A 20685-nucleotide genomic window follows, 5' to 3' on the forward strand; every position below is an offset into this window, starting at 1 on the left:
TGGTCATTCTACAGCCAGTATAACCTATTAGACTGGTATCTACACTGCCCTTCCTCCTACCCATGGCTGTATCCTTTCTTACTTCGTTTTCTTTCCTCTCAATGCTAAAATCCGGCATGGAGACTACCTGGACATCTCCCAACCATCTCCCCCAAATTCCTAGTTTAAAGCTCTCTTAATCAGTCATGGTCTAATGAGTGACAAAGTTTGTTCAGCTATTGTGGATGAAATAATTACTGCTGGGTACTTCAGTTTATCTGTCGTCTCTTCACCTGAGCTTTCACAGTTTGATCAATTGAGTATTGTACTAAGATATGCATCTCCCACAGATGGAAAACCAGTTGAACGATTTATAACATTCCTCAATTTGAAAAGCCACACTGGTGAAGAAATGGCACATCAAGTACTGCATTATCTGTGCCAAGTTTGCAAAATAGATTTCTCAAAGTGCGGAGGTCAATCTTATGACAACGCTGCCAACATGTCAGAGCATTATCAAGGAATGCAGAAGAAGCTTTTAGAACAGAACAAATATGCCATATTCATACCATGTGCTGCACACTCTCTCAAACTTGTTGGCCGCAGTGCTGTTGATTGTTGTCCGGTGGCAGTAAGTTTTTTCTCAACAGTCCAGTTACTTTATACATTTTTCTCTGCCTCAACACACCGATGGGCAGTTCTTAAAACATATTTGGGCAATGATCGTGTGTTGAAATCTCTTTCTAATACTCGCTGGGAGGCACATGCAGTGGCAACAAGTGCAATTCTGGAGTCCTACTCAAAGATTGTGGATGCATTAGAAAGTATAGCTGAAGACCAATCACAAAAGGGAGAAACTATACGAGAGGCAGAAACATTGAAAACAAGATGCAAGAACTGGAGTTTGTATTCATGTTGACCATGTGGAATGAAATTTTACAACACTTTTACCACACAAGTCAAGCTCCCCAAGAAAAAGAATTGGATTTGAAAACATATGCAGACCTCTGTCAATCATTAGCAGACAACTTACACACTTTGAGGAATGATTTTGAAAGATTTGAAGACATATCAAAAGATATCTTGCCTGATACTAACTACAAAGAAGCCCAGTCCCACAAGTGAATCAGGAAAAAACAAGCAAATGATAACAGTGCAACAGAAACAGCACTGAATCCTAGAGACAAATTTCGCGTATCTACTTACTACGCTCTAATTGATACACTTGAAGCTCATATGAAGAGGAAATATTCACAAGGTTCCCAAAAGCTAGTTGACTCATACCCTGTTGACTTGAACATGAATCTCTGTGGAGAAGTATGGCAGTTCCACTGTTATATGCGCACAACGTTTAATGAAATAGGAAAAATGAAATTCAGTCACATTGATCTTCATGACAAAATATTGAAAGACAGAATACAATGTGTATTTCCAAATGTAGAGATCACACTACGTATTTTTCTAACATTGATGATTACTAACTGCTCCGCAGAATGCTCTTTTTCTCAGCTGAAAAGAATAAAAAACCTTCAAGAACAAGAATGTGTCCAGACAGACTTGATTCACTTTCCCTATTGTTGAATGGAAGTGGACATACTTCATCGAGTCAGCTTCAATGAATTTATCCAGAATTTTGCAATCAGAAAATCTAAAAAGAGCCTATTTTAATTTCAGCATACATGTAAATTTTGTGTAATTTCGAAAAATAAAATTTTATTTTACGGTATAGTATTGTTTTTATTTTGAATTACATATCGGGGAGCACCATAATCTTTTCAGTGCTTAGGGCCTCTAAAGGTCTTAATCCGGCCCTGGCTGGATTAGAGTTGGTGTTTCAACTTTAATCTGAGTTAGTTATTTTTAGAAGGCAGGAATTAGACTAGCCCAAATACTTTAAATATAGTACAGGAGGCAGGCCAGTCTAATCAGCCTTAAGCACTAGAAGAGTTAATGAGACCTCTATGCTTGCAGATCCTGTGGTTTTGGAAGGGCCATTCATTTACTTACGAATTCTTCCAGCCAAACCTGTCAGTTTTAACAAACACTTCATACGCACCCAAAGTAAAGGTAAGAGCAGACAGCATGTTCCCTCCTGAATAGAATTTTATGTTGTTTTGTGAAAAGATGAGTTTAACTGATTTATCTATTAGAGTGGGGGAAAATTCTGCAAAAACTATTTTTTTGTCCAAAGAATGTATATTTGGGTCGACCAAAACATTTCGTGATTTGGATCGACTTAGCTGAATTGTTTCAGTCACAAAATTTAAAAAAATTCATATTGACATTTTAAAAACAAAAAGTAGGGCTGTCAAGCAATTAAAATAAATTAATTAATCGCACGATTAAAAAAATTTATCACAATTAATCACACTGATAAACAATAGAATACCATTTATTTAAATATTTTTGGATGCTTCCTACATTTTTAAATATATTGATTTCAATTACAACACAGAATACAAAGTGTACAGTGCTCACTTTATATTTATTTTTGATTACAACTATTTGCACTGTAAAAAAAGAAAAGAAATAGTATTTTTCAATTCACCTCATACAAGTACTGCAATCTCTTTATCAGGAAAGTTGAATTTACAAACGTAGAATTATGTACAAACAAACCTGCATTCAAAAATAAAACTATGTAAAATTTTAGAGCCTGCAAGTCCATTCAACCCTACTTCTTGTTCACCCAATTGCTCAGACAAACAAAGTTGTTTACATTTGCAGGAGATAATGCTGCCTGTTTATTGTTTACAATGTCACCTAAAAGTGAGAACAGGTGTTCTCATGGCACTGTTGTAGCTGGCGTTGCAAAATATTTACGAGCCAGATGCGCTAAAGATTCATGTGTCCCTTCATGCTTCAACTGCCATTCCAGGGCACATGCGTCCATGCTGATGATGGGTTCTGCTCAATAACAATCCAAAGCAGTGCGTGTTCATTTTCATCATTTTTTGCTGGTTCAGGCTCTGTGGTTTCCGCATCGGAGTATTGCTCTTTTAAGACTTCTGAAAGCAAACTCCACACCTCGTCCCTCTCAGATTTTCGAAGGCACTTCAGATTCTTAAACCTTGGGTCAAGTGCTGTAGCTATCTTTCGAAATCTCACACTGGTACCTTCTTTGTGTTTTGTGAAATCTTTGGTGAAAGTGTCCTTAAAATCAAGAACATGTGCTGGGTCATCATCCGAGACTGCTATAACATGAAATATATGGCAGAATGCAGGTAAAATAGCGGGGCACATACAATTCTCCCTCAAGGTGTTCAGTCAGAAATTTAATTAACACTTATTTTTTTTAATGAGCATCAGCAGCATGGAAGCATGTCCTCTGGAATGGTGGCAGAAGCATGAAGGGGCATACGAATGTTTAGCAAATCTGGCACATAAATACCTTGCAATACCTGCTACAAAAGTGCCATGCAAATGCCTGTTCTCACTTTCTGGTGACATTGTAAATAAGAGGAGGGCAGCATTGTCTTCTGTAAATGTAAACAAACTTGTTTGTCTTAGCGATTGGCTGAACAAGAAGTAGGACTGAGTAGACTTGTAAGCTCTGAAGTTTTACATTGTTTTGTTTTTGAGTGCAGTCATGTAACAAAAAAAAATCTACATTTGTAAGTTGTGCTTTCACGACAAAGGTTGCAGTACAGTACTTGTATGAGGTGAATTGAAAAATACCATTTCTTTAGTTTATCATTTTTACAGTGCAAATATTTGTAATAAAAATATACAATTTGATTTCAATTACAACACAGAATATAATATATTTGAAAATGTAGAAAAACATCCAAAATATTTAATAAATTTCAATTAGTATTCTATTGTTTAACAGTGCGATTAAAACTGCAATTAATCACGATTAATTTTTTTGAGTTAATCGTGTGAGTTAACTGCGATTAATTGACAGCCTTAACAAAAAATGTTTTGATTTTTCAATTTGAAACAACTTTTCATTAAATGTTTCATTTTGGATTGAATGAAACGTTTTGTATGACCCAAAATAGTCCCCCCTCCCAATTTTTCAGTATGGTCAGGGAACCAAAAAATCAGTTATTTGCACAGCTCTGGTGTTTGTTAAACAGTTGTGCAGTGAGACAGTGTCATTGTATCAGGTGCCCACATTAAAGCAGTCATTTACCTGTAACATTTGACTCCCTAGATAAACCCTTCTCCCTCCCTGCACAGGATCTTGCTGGCCTCTTTTAAGTACAGACAGACAAGGTATGCTACAACCTCCCCACTTCCCATCGCTGTCTCCCTCACCCCATCACTGATATCCAGGTTTCCTATCCACATTCCTCCTGAAACCCGTCTTTTTGCCCTATTGATCTCATTCTCTCCTGCCTCCTAATCCCCACCCTCAACCTCCCTTTCTTTTCTCCTCAACCTTTCCTCTGTCTCCTTCCCCTCACAATTCAAGCATGCTCTGATCACTACCACCCTGAGAAAGCCAATCCTTAACTCCACCTTCCTCTTCGATCACTGCCCTATTTCTTCTCTTCCTTTCACTCTCAAACTCCCTGAACGTGCTGTTCACAAAAGCTACCTCAAGTTCTTTTCCTCCAGCTGCACTCAGGATCCTCGCCAGTCAGGATCTGCCTTCTCCACTCCACTGAACCATAATCACCGAAGTGTCCAACAGTCTTTTCCTGGTCAATCTCAGGGTCTTTCCTCCATCTTCATCCCCTTGGACTTCAGTTGCTTGTGACACTGTCGATCATAACTTCCTTTTAAATATCGTGTCTTGCTCTGACTTCCATGACTGTGCCCTGTCCATATCTTCCTCCTGCCTCTTGGGTGATTCCTTCAGCATCTCCTTTGGTTGGTCCTTCTCCCCTTAAATGTCCTTGGCGCCCTCCTCTTATTCTTTATTTCCTTGTGTTAGGTGATTTGCAAATTATCTACATTAATAGATTATCTAGCAAGTTTTCTAAAAAGAATGAATTAGGGAAATACATGCCATCTTATTCAGCAAAATATCCCAATTCGCCAAATAAATTCTGTTAGCTCTAATCTGCCTCGGGGGAAGGATGCACAAAATAATTAAGTTGTGGTGTCCCCTTAAAACACCAGAAAATGCTTCTAATGAACTCCTAGCCCTCTAGAAATACCTTACATTTTCCTCTACTGTATTTAGTTGGCAAAAAAGAAAAACAGCATGAGGGGACTTAAATCTCAATGAACCTAATAAATCGTTACACAATGAACCTAACTACTCAGATGGGAATAGGGACCATTTGCTTCAGCAACATTAACATGAAAGAATGGGTGACCTTTGATAATTGAACACACAGCAATAATAGCACAGGAACAGTCTGGTAATGTTTGAGAATTTAAAAAAATCATAAAAAATTAATAGCACATGGTTTTATATTGCTTTATGAGGCAGTATCATGGCCTTTCATGGATGGGCTCCTCTTGAACTATGAAGCTTTTATTGTCTGGCAATGGATGTAATATGTGTAGTTGATTAATTAGTTCTCAAGGCAGAGTAGTGGTATTTTGCAGCTCCCTTGTCCTCTGTTCTGAATCATAATCAAATGTTAATAGGTCCAGAGCAGTCTGCTCCATGTTAAATGTGTCATTAGTATCATAAGAACATCTTACATTTACAGCCTTTACAAACTGTACAGGTCAGGCTGGGTCTGGCCTGTGCGTGGGGGCAGAAGGTAGGAGAAGAGGCATATGGAGCTAATCCCGTACTGCACCTCCAACACCAGAGCATCCACAGGTGAGAGGCAGGAATTGCTCCCTGCTAGTGCCAAAGAGACAGGCCACAGCCTCCACCACCCACGTTGGCCAGCAGAGCTAGACACTTCCAGAGCAGGAAGCATCCCTCTAATGGACAGTGAAGCAGGCACAATGCCTCTCAGAGCAGGGCTACCTGCACCACTTCCAGCCTAGGCCTGCATCTTAATAGCAGGATCTGTCCCTATATATGCAGGAACCACTTCACCCCTCACTGAAATGCAGCCACCTTTGGGTCGTTCTGTGCAAGCACCAATACAACAGGTCTGAAGAGGGAAAGCCTGGGAGCTAAGAAGAGCCGTGCTGCACAGAGCAGACCCCCTGGCTCCTCTGAATGTCTCTGAACTGTACCTCACTGGCCTCAGGCAATCCTTTATATCTCCCAGCAGGCCTGCTTCTGAGCAACATGCTCCCATGATGTCACCAATGGATTTATGCCCTTCATCCGAGGAGACGGGCTACACCTGGCACAGGTGAGGCTGAATCCCAGCCCTCTTAGGGTCTGTCTACACTGCAGCTGGGCGCAAGCTTCTCAGCTTGGGTAGATGGACTTGCACTGAGCAACTTGAGCTCGCATGCTAAACATAGCAGTGGGAGCACTGCAGCTCTGGCAGAGACTTCAGCTAGCCGCCCAAGCTCAAACCTAGCGCGCTGGGTGATTCTGAGCACTGGTGGCCAGCCAGAGGCTCTGCTGGAGCCACAGTGTCCACACTACTATTTTTAGCATGTTAGCTCAAGCTCTGATAGCACAAGTCTGTCTACCTGGGCTGGCAGGCTCACTTCCAGCTGCACCATCAACAGGCCCTTAAAGGGCCAGCTCACCCTGTGACGAAGTCTCATTTCCTGCCACGACAGCAAATGAAGACATGAAGAGCTGTCTGTAAGAACATTGTTCTGAATCCATCTCACCAACACTGCTCTTACACACTCTGGACTTCTGTGGAGCAGTCCTGATTTACACTGCTGCAAGAGGCAATCTGAACCACTCAGCTTCTTATCATGGCTTTGGACCCTCTTGGTTTTTTTTTCATAGATTCATAGATATTAAGGTTAGAAAGGACCATTATGATCATCTAGTCTGACCTCCTGCACAATGCAGGCCACAGAATCTTACCCACCCACTCCTGAGATAAACCTCTCACCTATGTCTGAGCTATTGAAGTCCTCAAATCATGGTTTAAAGACTTCAAGGAGCAGAGAATCCTCCAGCAAGTGACCCATGCCCCATGCTACAGAGGAAGGTGAAAAACCTCCAGGGCCTCTTCCAATCTGCCCTGGAGGAAAATTCCTTCCCGACCCCAAATATGGCGATCAGCTGAACCCTGAGCATATGGGCAAGATTCACCAGCCAGATACCCAGGAAAGAATTCTCTGCAGTAACTCGGATCCCACCCCATCTAACATCCCATCACAGGCCATTGGGCCTATTTACCATGAATAGTTAAATATCAATTAATTGCCAAAATCATATTATCCCATCATACCATCTCCTCCATAAACTTATCGAGTTTAATCTTAAAGCCAGATAGGTCTTTTGCTCCCACTGCTTCCCTTGGAAGGCTGTTCTGGAACTTTACTCCTCTGATGGTTAGAAACCGTCATCTAATTTCAAGTCTAAACTTCACAATGACCAGTTTGCTCTTGTGTCCACACTGGTACTGAGCTTAAATAATTTCTCTCCCTCTCTGGTATTCATCCCTCTGATGAATTTATAGAGAGCAATCATATCTCTCCTCAACCTTCTTTTGGTTAGGCTAAACAAGCCAAGCTCCTTGAGTCTCCTTTCATAAGACAGGTTTTCCATTCCTCAGATCATCCTAGTAGCCCTTCTCTGTACCTGTTCCAGTTTGAATTCATCCTTCTTAAACATGGGAGACCAGAACCTCCTTATCTCTACTGGAAATACCTCACCTGATGCATCCCAAGACCGCATTAGCTTTTTTCACGGCCATATCACATTAGTGGCTCATAGTCATCCTGTGATCAACCACTATTCCAAGGTCCTTCTCCTCCTCCATTACTTCTAATTGATGCAGCCCCAGCTTATAACTAAAATTCTTGTTATTAATCCCTAAATGCATGACCTTACACTTCTCACTATTAAATTTCATCCTATTACTATTACTCCAGTTTACAAGGTCATCCTGATCTTCCTGTATGATATCCTGGTCTCTCTCTAAATTGGCAATACCTCCCAGCTTTGTATCATCCGCAAATTTTATTAGCACACTCCCACTTTTTGTGCTGAGGTCAGTAATATAAAGATTAAATAAGATTGGTCCCAAAACCGATCCCTGAGGAACTCCACTGGTAACCTCCCTCCAGCCTGACAGTTCACCTTTCAGTAGGACCCGCTGTAGTCTCCCTTTTAACCAATTCCTTATCCACCTTTCAATTTTCATATTGATCCCCATCTTTTCCAGTTTAACTAATAATTCCCCATGTGACACTGTATCAAACGCCTTCCTGAAATCCAGGTAAATTAGATCCACTGCGTTTCCTTTGTCTAAAAAATCTGTTACTTTATCAAAGAAAGAGAACAGGTTGGTTTGGCATGATCTGCCTTTTGTAAAACCATGTTGTATTTTGTCCCATTTACCATTGACCTCAATGTCCTTAACTACTTTTTCCTTCAAAATTTTTTCCAAGACCTTGCATGCTACAGATGTCAAACTAACAAGCCTGTAGTTACCCGGATCACTTTTTTTCCCTTTCTTAAAGATAGGAACTATGTTAGCAATTCTCCTATCATACGGTACAACCCCTGAGTTTACAGATTCATTACAAATTCTTGCTAATGGGCTTGCAATTTCATGTGCCAATTCCTTTAATATTCTTGGATGAAGATTATCTGGGCCCCCCGATTTAGTCCCACTAAGCTGTTTGAGTTTCGCTTCTACCTCAGATATGGTAATATCTACCTCCATATCCTCATTTCCATTTGTCATGCTACCATTATCCCTAAGATCCTCATTAGCCTTATTAAAGACTGAGGCAAAGTATATGTTTAGATATTGGGCCATGCCTAGATTATCCTTAACCTCCACTCCATCGTCAGTGTTTAGCGGTCCCACTTCTTCTCTCTTCGTTTTCTTCGTATTTATATGGCTATAGAAACTTTTACTATTGGTTTTAATTCCCTTTGCAAGGTCCAACCCTACTTGTCTTTTAGCCTGTCTCACTTTATCCCTACATGTTCTGACCTCAATAAGGTAGCTTTCCTTGCTGATCGCTCCCATCTTCCACTCCCTATATGCTTTCTGCTTTTTCTTAATCACCTCTCTGAGATGCCTGCTCATCCAGCTTGGTCTACAACTCCTGCCTATGAATTTTTTCCCCTTTCTTGGGATGCAGGCTTCCGATAGCTTCTGCAGCTTTAACTTAAAGTAATCCCAGGCATCCTCTGCCTCTAGAGCCATAAATTCTTCAGTCCAATCCACTTCCCTAACTAATTTCCTTAATTTTTGAAAGTCAGCCCTTTTGAAATCAAAAACCCTAGTTGCAGATTTATTTTTGTTAATCCTTCCGGTCAGTTTGACCTGAATTAGCTCATGATCACTTGAACCAAGATTGTCCCCTACAACCACTTCTTCTATGAGGTCCTCACTACTCACCAAAACCAAATCTAAAATGGCATCCTCTCTAGTCAGTTCAGCAACTACTTGATGAAGGAATCCATCAGCTGTCGCATCTAGGAAAATCTGAGCCCTATTATTATTACTAGCACTCTTCCTCCAGTCTATATCTGGGAAGTTAAAGTCTCCCATGATCACACAGTTTCCATTAGTATTTACTTCATTAAAAACATTAAAGAGGGCTCTATCCATATCCAAATTAGATTCCGGCGGTCTATAGCACACCCCAAGTACTATCACAAGGGAGGTCTAGTAGTTTTCTTCCCAAATGTGATTTTTTCCCAGACGGACTCTGTCTTATCCATTCCATCGCTTCTTATTTCTTTACATTCTACCTCATCATTGAGATACAATGCTATTCCACCACCTTTACCTTTATTTCTGTCTTGCCTAAACAGCACATACCCCTCAATACCTGTAGGCCAGTCATGACGACTATTCCACCCTGTTTCTGTTATCCCTATAATATCTGGTTTTACTTCCTGCACGAGTAGCTCTAGTAGCTCTTGCTGTTGTTGTTATAGACACCACGTCTCTTTCTCCACGTAAGATACCATTTCTGAAACATGCCGGTGATTTCAGTTGACCAACTAGAATTACCATTTGCCTTTTAAAAAAGATCTGTGGATATATTTAGATGTACAAAAATGTTGTTTCTGCTGTCAGATTCCCACCTCAGCAGATGGTTTAGGTGTGGCAGGAATCCAGTGTATCCATTATCCTCAAGTGAAGATGGTAGACGACCAAAAACATATTTTAGCCACAGGGCTATTGATTTGTCCTGAAATTAGTCACCACGATTGGGGCCTATTGTGAAGTCATAGTCGTTTGAAACATACATAAGAATCCAACATAAACCACAACTTCCTTTCTCAAGGTGCATCAAAAGGCATTCCCTTTCAAAGGCAACAAGCTGGATCCTCAGTCACGGTAAACCAGCATGGCACTACCGAAGTCAGTGTAGCCGTGCAGATTTACCTCAGCTGAAGAGCTGAGATCTTTATTTTTGTAGGTAATCACGGCCTACATAATCCAGGATAATATGGATATAATCAGCTGATTATTCAGGATCTTCTCGCAGTATTTAAATTGATGGTGAATCTGGTCCTCGTAATCACAAGGCTGCGGTGTGCACGAGAACAATGCCATGCCATGTTGCACTGAGCGGTGCAGACGGATCTTCTCTTCCAGTGCCATAGCATGACCCTCAATCTCCTCTTTCCAGGGATTTCCTACAAAGCCTTCTTCTGACTTACCAGGAAAGATTTTTGTTTTAGGGTTTAGGGGAGGGGAAATTGTTCTAATAAGAGCTTTGAAGGTGCACAAGGGAGAGGTATTAAACTTGCCATCAGATAGTTTAAATGATGTGGAGACTAGAGGAGGACTTGAAGACCAGCCCAGAAGGTTGGAAACTGTGGGCTAAAGTTGTCCAGTTAGCGGGAAGCATAGGGGCTGAGAGACTAAATCCTGCTAACATTTACTCTTGCAGAATTCTGCTCACAGTTGCCCATTGCTCAGAATTTTTCCACTGATGCCTCCTGAGTTTCCTGTACTGTTTTGTGGTTTGAAAGGCACTGGCATTTCTAGTTCTTTTCATGTTTATTAAATCAGTCATTTTTTACTTTCTTAAAAATCATAACTGCAGTTTCATTAAAGAGTTAAAAATAGGTTTGTTTATCTATAATGTGAATGATATTAAACATGCATCGGTTTTAGGGCCCGATCCTGCAGCCCTTACTCAGGGCTAGACTATGTATTTTCAACCGTAGCAGAATAGTAGTTGGAGGAACCATGGAAGAAATTGTGACTCAGTGGCACAATATATCCTGGGGCACCCCAGTTACACGTGGCAGGTCACTGGGATTACATCAGCCTAGCAAAAGTCAACTTATTTTTTCGAATCATCACTTCTTTTTGGTGGGTGAATCTTCCCTTTGTTATGATCATTGCTGGGGTGGCTATATAGCGTTTGTACCTGGGTTCATACATTAACAATCTCGTAAGACTGGACTAAACGAAGACTAAATCAATAAACATGCCGGGCAACAGCAATACTCCACAGAAATGTGATGCTTTCCCCTTTGTGATACAGTGTTTAAACAGGAGTAGGAAAGCCCCAAATATAGACAGCTCAAAGAGGGTCAGACCAAATTTAGAGATTTTCATGGACAGCCACGTTACACACAGGAATTTTTTTTCCTTCTAACAGTGTCAGCATTTTAAAAAACCCACAAAAAACCAGGCAAACAGTAGCCTTCTAATCTAAAGTGCTGATGGTGTACCACTGATGGCAATAGGAGTTTTGACATAGTTTTTAATGCCAGCAGCTTTTTTCTCCTAAGGTGACTCCTTATGGGCCCCACTCACATCCTCAAAACAGGGGTGAAGTAGGACTTAAGTGAGCACATAGGTCTTTGTGCTGACCTTTTGCACAGGGATAACTTTCACCCCAAGTGAATGTGGCATTAGTGGGGAATATTCATGTGCATCCAATGGAGGAAACAGACCCGCATGTTAATGACTGTGTTCAAGTTATAATGCATTCCTTTTATAATACTTCAGGGCAGGGATTTCATATTTTCTCTGGCACTTTTAACTACAGCAAAGTCTGTTTTTCACTGGTGTTGGTATACAGATACATGTTACAGACATGGGAGTGTCATTCAGATAGGAGGGATTGTGGTCTAGTGGTTAGAGGGGACAGGGAATCAGGATTCCTGGATTCTGTTCCTGGCTCTGTCACTGGTTTACTGCATGGCTTTACTCAAGTGACTGCAGCTCAGTCTTGACACTTGTAATACAGGGATACTGCTCACCTGTCATTCCAGGGTGTGTGAGGGTGAACTAATTAAAGGTTGTAAAGCGCTCAGAGATCTCCAGTTGGAAGGTACTAGATAAGGATGAAATTCACCCCACTGCAGGGGGCCTTGCTTAAACCCTTTATCTTCTAAGGCCTAAATCCAGTTCATCTGCAATCCTAGCTGTCTCCATCCCTGGGCAGGGGAAAGAAGATAGGAGGATCCACACAGTAGCAGATCCTTGGATTCACCTCTACCCCCTTCCACAAAGTTGTGGAGCTTCCACAAAGTTGGGGAACATCCCATATGTGGCCCCTTGAATCCAGCCCCTCCCATTGCACAGAGGAACTTCACTGGTTCTGCTGCAAGGGAGCTTCTGTGAAGGCAGGGGCTGAATTTGCCCTTAAATACCTATAATTACTACTAATTTTCTACAGCTTATTCACTTTATTTTGATTAAAAATTGTCTAGGTCCAGTGTTGGGACTTGACTAACAGTGAAATCAGTGGGTGAAACTCCCCCCCTGTACAGAGGGCCAGCACAAGCGCTATGCACCATTGAAATCTAGGCTTGGAAGGATCAGATTTTTATCTGTAAATGTCCATAAACATTGATTTCACCAGGCACACACAAACTGATGGCAAATATTTCCAGCGATAATCAAAATTTACAATTGGCAAAGCAAGCAAAATGCTGCTTGAGAACTTAGGAGTCAAAATCCAGTGATGTAGACTTTTGAATTCGGCTGGTTACAAATGATTAGTGAATGAAAGTAAAAATAGGTCTGATTTGTTGGTTTAAGGACATTTACTTAGTATATTTTGACCTGCGATGTCAACAATTTGTGTTTTAATAGTTTGTAAAGCTTTAGCTTTTTGAATCTCAGCATATGTCATTAAATAATTGTCTGAACTCTCCGTAATTTCTTGTAAACTGTGAAAATTTAAATAGAGAAAAATCTAAAAAATGCTTTAAAAGAAGCATGGATGTTATCGGTCAACATTATACTACAAAAATATAAAAATAAAAATCAAATTCTACCAAGCTCCTGTCGTAAATATAAAGGGAAGGGTAAACCCTTTTAAAATTTCTCCTGGCCAGAGGAAAACTCCTCTCACCTGTAAAGGGTTAAGAAGCTAAAGGTAACCTCCCTGGCATCTGACCAAAATGACCAATGAGGAGACAAGATACTTTCAAAAGCTGGGAGGAGGGAGAGAAACAAAGGGTCTCTGTCTGTCTATATGCTGCTTTTGTCAGGGATAGACCAGGAATGGAGTCTTAGAACTTTTAGTAAGTAATCTAGCTAGGTATGTGTTAGATTATGATTTCTTTAAATGGCTGAGAAAAGAATTGTGCTGAATAGAATAACTATTTCTGTCTGTGTATCTTTTTTGTAACTTAAGGTTTTGCCTAGAGGGATTCTCTATGTTTTGAATCTAATTACCCTGTAAGGTATCTACCATCCTGATTTTACAGAGGGGATTTCTTTACTTCTATTTACTCCTATTTCTATTAAAAGTCTTCCTGTAAGAAAACTGAATGCTTTTTCATTGTTCTCAGATCCAAGGGTTTGGGTCTATGGTCACCTATGCAAATTGGTGAGGCTTTTTATCCAACATTTCCCAGGAAAGGGAGGGTGCAAGTATTGGGAGGATTGTTCATTGTTCTTAAGATCCAAGGGTCTGGGTCTGTAGTCACCTGGGCAAATTGGTGAGGCTTTTTACCAAAACTTGTCCAGGAAGTGGAGTGCAAGGTTTTGGGAAGTATTTGGGGGGAAAGACGTTTCCAAACAGCTCTTCCCCAGTAACCAGTATTTGTTTGGTGGTGGTAGCGGCCAATCCAAGGATAAAGGGTGGAATATTTTGTACCTTGGGGAAGTTTTGACCTAAGCTAGTAAAGATAAGCTTAGGAGGTTTTCATGCAGGTCCCCACATCTGTACCCTAGCGTTCAGAGTGGGGGAGGAACCTTGACAGCTCCCATGTAAGCTTTCATACTTCCACACTTAGCATGAAACTGTAAGTGCGACTTAAGTGGAGCATGGGCTTTGTCCTGAATTTCTACACAGCTGTGAATGGCACCCAATCAGAATACTCAGGTGAGGAAGGGTTGTGGGATCCATGCCCTTACATTGTTAACTATTTAAAACCACACTGTTAAATACTCCTTCCTTTGGGGAATAAATAAACCACGATTAAGATTTTTAAAAAGGGTTGAGACCTGTTGGATACAATGAGCATAAGATGCTAGCAATGGCAACACAGCATGTTTCAAAGGAGATGGGCTGCAGAGGATTGTGGGGTTTTTTTAAATGAAATACTAAATATAGCAAGAGCACAACTGAGGACTGCAGCACTGTTTTAAGATCTCCTTTGCAGTTAACTAAAATTGATCTCCCTAACGAGTGCTAAAAATAGAAAAGCAGGCGGGGAGGGGGAAGAGCAGACAATGACTTTTCATATTGCTCCCTGCAGGCTCCTTAAATGAGAGTGAATATGACCTTCGTGGAGCACTGTCCCAGAGTGCAGAATAATGAGCGATATTTCACATTTCACTGCTCCAGAACAGGAATTGATTTATTACCCAGCTAGCTAGAGGATTCATTTACATGTTTCCATTTATAATGTCGCTGCAGCAAGGGGAAAGGAGGATTCTTTGTTTTCCTTTTATTCAGCAGTTTAGAAGCATAAAGCATTGATGCTGGGAATAATGGACTGTAATATATGGATTGATAATCCCCATGTGCAGGAAAAACCCATATGAGAGGACTAAGAGGGAGGAAATGTCTTGGAGATTCCCCTCCTGCAGATTTCTTTCCTTTGTTCCATCAAGGGAGGCTAGGTGTATGGGTCCCCACTGGTAAAAGATGTGGGGTAGTCCCACAATTCTCATGGTCCTTGGGGGAGATGGGAAAGGTAGAGACAGCCCTGTACCCCCATGGACTCCTGTTTGGCAGGGCAGATCCAATAGAGTCCCACTGACAGGGCTTCTTTAAGTGGTAGCTGTTCCCAGAACAGTAAAGGGGCATCCATATTAGAGCTGGGCAGGAAATGGTTTTCCTGTCCTGTGCTAATTTTTAAGATTTTTAAAAAATTTCCCATCCCAAAGAGGATGAAAAATCTAAATCTTGAAAATTTTCCTGAACCAAAAATCTGGAAAAAAAATGTACAATTGGTTTGATTTAAATGTTTGGTTTTGATGTAGACTTTTTTATATTTTCTCATATATTGTTTTACCATCAATTAACTTGTATTTCTAAACGAAAAGTCATTTGGGCCTGAAAAAACAGAACTTTTTCATTTCTAAAATGTGGAAATGGGCCGTTTTGACAATTTTGATTCCCGCCCCAAAATGAGAAATTAGTCTGAACTGACTCTCTCCATGAACAGTTTATAGAAAACCAGATATTTTCCAATGAAAAATGTGTGAAAAAATTCCCAACCAGCTCTAAACCTAACCATGAAGTGGGGTGACCTGCCTGCATTATACCAGGTTATAGATCGTCAATCTGCCTTCCACTTCCCTGGGGGCCACAACTGACTCCACTTACCTAGTAGAAATAAGTGCGAAGAAGCTAGTCTCCCCACTGTAGCTGATCATTGGTTAATTCTCTTAACGAACAATCCACACAGAGTCACACTCAGAATTCTGATGTGTTTTGCTATCTCAAAATGGACCTGATCCTGGTTGGGGCTAGTCCCTGGGGTCCTCACTGAGCTCGGACCTCCCAGAAGGCATACATCATCTTGCAGGACTGGGCCCGATTGTATTTGTTGTGAGGAACTCTTAGAACTCGCTCAACAGCATTTATTCCTGCCCTTCTACAACCCCAACTCTCCTACCTAGATTAAAAGTAAACCAGTGCAATGGAAACATTCTGTGTGATCATCCTCTGGGTCTGTCAGTGCATTCTCCTCTGATGCCAGTCTGAATTTTAGAGTAAACTCCTAGGAGCAGGACCCATATCTCTGTGTCTTGTACAGCACCAAGCACTAACTCAAGTTAAGAAATAATAATTATGCACATAGGTAAAATCCATCCCAAGCAGAAAGCTGGTGCCAGGCCTACGCATTACTTGAACCCTACGTGGACCCTTGAATTTAAGCAGTATATAAGCCTTGCAGTGCTCTCTGCACAGAGGTGAATTGCATTCTTAGTTATTTATCTTCACTCTGTTTCCAATCTGCTTAAGCTGACCCATTCCCATACAGGAGGGCCGCAAAGCTTACCTGGTCCTAGTTTAGAAACTGCATAAAGGAGGTCGTAGTTGATGACGGGTGTTGCATCATCTATTGGCTGCCACCCTACAGGAGGGGAGGCTGGAGGCGAGATGAGAAACTGTTTTGCAGGCTGTGGTGGAGCCAAATGAAGCTTGTCCCCGTCTGTCTCGGAGGTCTGAACCTTTCAAATGTATTAGAAACACAGATTATTTTAGTGTAGGGCAGGCAAATGGAACAAAGATTAGACAGTCACAAACTTCAAAGAGCAGATACTGCTGTTCGGTAGCATCTGTGAAATGAGTTCGTGAGTCTCAGTCAACTTTCCTGTGCACAGTTGTCAAATCACAAAGGCCACTGCCACAACCAGCACTCTTGTTGGCAGTCTTGGCAGAGAGGCCAAGGACTGCATGGGCCTGGAAACAGAATCATCATCTCATCCCTGCTAGAGATGGTTCCTCCAAGGCAGGTACATTGGGTGTGGCTGCATGAGCAAGTCTGGAGTGCCTCTGTCCATAATGTTCCTACTCTGCAGATAAATGCAGGGCTTCAACCCGCAGAGCTGTTCCTGAATAGATTTTAAGCCCAGAAAAGAACTACTGTGACCATCCAGTCCAGGGGTGGGCAAATTTTTTGGCCCAAGGGCCACACTGGGGTTGCAAAACTGTATTGAGGGCCGGTAGGGAAGGCTGTGCTTCCCCAAACAGTCTGGCGCCCGCCCCCTATCCATCCCCACCCACTTCCCGCCCCCTGACTGCCCCCCTCAGAACTCCCCAACGCATCCAACCTCGCCCTGCTCCTTGTCCCCTGACTGTCCCCTTCCAGGCCCCCTGCCCCAACTGACCTCCAGGACCCCACCCCCATTCAACCCCCCCACTCCCTGACTGCCCCAACCCCTATCCACACTCCTGCCCCAGGGACTCCCACGCCTATCCAACCTCACCCTGCTCCCTGTCCCCTGACTGCCCCCCGGAACTCCCTGACCCTTATCCACCCCCGCCACCCCGCTCCCTTACTATGCCGCTCAAAGCAGCATGTCTGGCAGCCTCCCACCCGGCTGGTGCCAAACACGCTGCTGCGCTGCCCTGCAGGAGCGCGCAGCCCCGCTACCCAGAGCACTGCCCGCACAGTGGTGTGGCAGCAGGGGAGGGGGTAGGGGCTAGCCTCCCCAGCGGGGAGCTCAAGGGCCGGCCCGGACGTGGTCCGCGGGCCGTAGTTTGACCACCTCTGATCTAGTCTGACTTTTTGCATCACACAGGCCATAGAATTTAACCCAATAATTCCTGCATCAAACCCATAACTTTGGGTTAAGCCAGAGTTTATCTTTTAGAAAGACATCTAATCATGATTGAAAGGCTTCAAGTAATGAAGAATCCACTATGTTCCTAGGCAAAGTGTTCCAATGGCTAATTATCCTCACTGTAAAAACAGAAAAAATCTGTATCTTATTTCTAGTCTGAATTCATCTAGTTCAAGTGAGTGGAAGACAAATCTCTTTATGCCTTTGGCTGCTAGATTACACAGCTTTGTTCAACCAGAAATCTTCTCCCCCTGGAGGTACCGTAATAGAATGGAGGGTGTTCTCCTCTGGGCCCATCCTGTTAGCAGGTTTCAGAACCCGGCAGGGAACTTCAGGTTTACTGTGTACTCACTGGGGCAGGTGTGGCTTAGACTCACTATTTAATACAAGGAAGGTCGGGGTAGCCTTCTGGAAGAGAGAGTGAGGGCCTGGGACGGGTGGGTCCTGAGGAGAAGGGGGAAGGGCACATGTAGTATTACTTTGGAACTCTCTTTTTGTTAATAAATCAGAATGCCAGGGAATTACATTTGAACTCTACAAAGAGTGCACAGCTTTAGTCTGGAGCTGACGAAACTCAACCACGTTATCAGAGCCTTTTATGAGCGCTAAAAAACACAGGGTCAAATTCTGCTCTCATGTGTACCAGTGTAAATCCAAAGTAATGCTACTGACTCTAGAGGCGCTGATCCAGATTTACACAGTCGTAACTAAGAGCAACATTTAGCCCATTCACTTCAAAATAGCCAAACATAGCTATTATTTTTATCTGATTTTATTAAACAGCGTTTCTTTGGTAACACAAGATCATAGAGCAGTCACCTATTAAGAAGTAAGGAGAGAAAGGCTTTCATGTCAAAAGGTTCTTACCTGTGCGAAGTATAGTTTTAATTTCTTCCCTCTGAACTGTGTTTCATGCAGCTCTATTCTGGCCCGAGCAGCTGATTTAGGACTGCTGAAATTTATCCGCACACGTCTGAAGCTTTTAAACAACTGGAATGTCACACAGTCATCATAGGCACGGAACAAGCCCTCAAACTTCTCCTGTAAATGAAAAGACCTTGGTCATGTTAAGGGGTAACTTTGTTTGCATTCTGTCCTGCCAAATCTGAAATCAGATGACAAAAACCGAGACTGGTGCGATTAACTGTTTACATGGATGATCACCGAGCCCCCATGTGACAGTCACGGTCGTTCTTAGAAGTCAGGGTGTAAACAACAAATGACACGCAAATATAGGACATGACTGTGACCTCATTTACATGAGTGTAAACCAGTAGTAATTCCAATGGAATCATACTAGTATAAGAGAGAGGTAAATTAGGCCCCCGGTAACTTTATTGAAAAGACTAGGCATCATTTTGAATACAAAATGATTTTTGTTTCTCCAGTTTTTGTACAATTAACAAGAACGGGATATTTTGAAATTTGGAACATGCAGAATGCCTCCTCTTGTCAACTGACTACATCTCCCCAGGGTTGGCTGGTTGATTTTTGTTTGTTTGTTTGTTTGTGTTTGTAGTCCTTTTCACTGCAGATCATGGGAAGGAAAAATTCACAACCTCTTAGGAAACTAAGCTCTGATCCAGACTCCAGTGGTCTGGTTCTTTGTGTGTCCGGAGCAGATATTGAGCTCCACTATTAGTTTCCCTCCCAGCTCTGTGTTGAACATAACTTTGCCACTTGCTCTCTTTATTTGTTCAGCTGTTACCCATCATATCCACTCAGCCACTCACCTGCATCAATCCCAAAATGATAAACCATGGGTATTGTGTTACGAAATAAGAACTATTCCACATATATGCAAATCATGGTCTCTATTATTGGCATTTAGGGTCTATCCTAAAGTTAATAGAGTCCACTGATTTTCGTTCCTTTTTTTTCCCCCCTATTTATGTATGTCTTGTCTTCCTATCCTACTATAAATGTGTTATGTCTATGTAGTATTGCCTGTTTTGTTTTTTTAATTGTCTGGTCTTGCAGCTTTGATGAATTGTAAAAATTGCATAATTGCCTAACTTAGTTGGAGATCCCGAGAAACATGTGGTATTTGGAAACATACAAGCTGTAAGTTATTTGCCTTTTTGTACTTTTTATTGCTTGCTTTTTCAAATAAAATCAATTAAAAAATCAGACACAAAAAAGATAGTGAACCATCCACACTGATCATCAGAACAGTAACCGTCAATTTCATGGTAACACTTTAAATTAATCACCAGTTTAACAGAAAAGAAATGTATTCTCTGTAACTCCATATAAAAGTTGGGTTTTTGAATAGTCCACTTTAACATAACACAAAATGATGTGCAGCAAAGTGAAATCAACAGAGATATGCCAGGGGTGAAGTTAGCCTGCTATGCACAGTAGACTTTTAGAAAAATTGGGTGCATTTACAGTGTCTTGGACATGGAAGTAATTTACTGATTGCTACGATCATGTCTGTAATTCTGCTGGGCCTTTATTTTGCCCAGGTCAGAGCAAATTTTGCCACCTCTAATATTTTATTGTTAGTACAATCCATATTGCCCAAAACAAGTTGGTATGAAACTGAGAGAGAGAGATTAATGGAGGCAATGGCAGGACCGAGCTCCACCCCCCACAACACTCTGTTCAGGACCCTACACATGCCTTCACAACATGTGAGGGTACCTCTTCCAGTGCACTAAATGCCCCAACAACAACTATGTGGGTGAAATCAGACAATCACTACGCTCTCGATTGAACTCACACAGGAAAATGATAAAAGATAAAAACACCCTGTCACCTGTGGGTGAACACTTTTCACAAAGCCATCACTACGTCTGACCTATCAGTCCTCCTTCTCAAAGGAAACCTGCACAACACTTTCAAAAGACGAGCCTGGGAGCTTAAATTCATAACTGCTAGACACTAAAAATCATGGACTGAACAGAGACACTGGATTTATGGCTTATTACAACAATCTGTAACCCACTTAACACCTTTGCAGTCATAAGACAAAATGGCGGGGGGGCGGGGAAGAAGAGAGTTAACA

The 20685-nt window shown here is 41.8% G+C and overlaps 1 protein-coding gene across 1 annotated transcript in view; it reads right to left on the bottom strand.

The window, feature by feature from the left end:
* RCAN2 (regulator of calcineurin 2) overlaps positions 1–20685 on the bottom strand; it is a 159004-nt gene that overhangs the window by 21215 nt on the left and 117104 nt on the right. The window contains exons 2-3 of the mRNA XM_077812434.1: positions 18543–18716; positions 16388–16559 (exon numbers count right to left, since the gene is read on the bottom strand). Coding sequence (XP_077668560.1) covers positions 16388–16559; positions 18543–18716 — 346 coding nt within the window. The remainder of the gene's footprint in view (positions 1–16387; positions 16560–18542; positions 18717–20685) is intronic.

This window comes from Eretmochelys imbricata, chromosome 3 (assembly GCF_965152235.1).
Source record: "Eretmochelys imbricata isolate rEreImb1 chromosome 3, rEreImb1.hap1, whole genome shotgun sequence".
NCBI classification, from domain to species: Eukaryota; Metazoa; Chordata; order Testudines; family Cheloniidae; genus Eretmochelys; species Eretmochelys imbricata.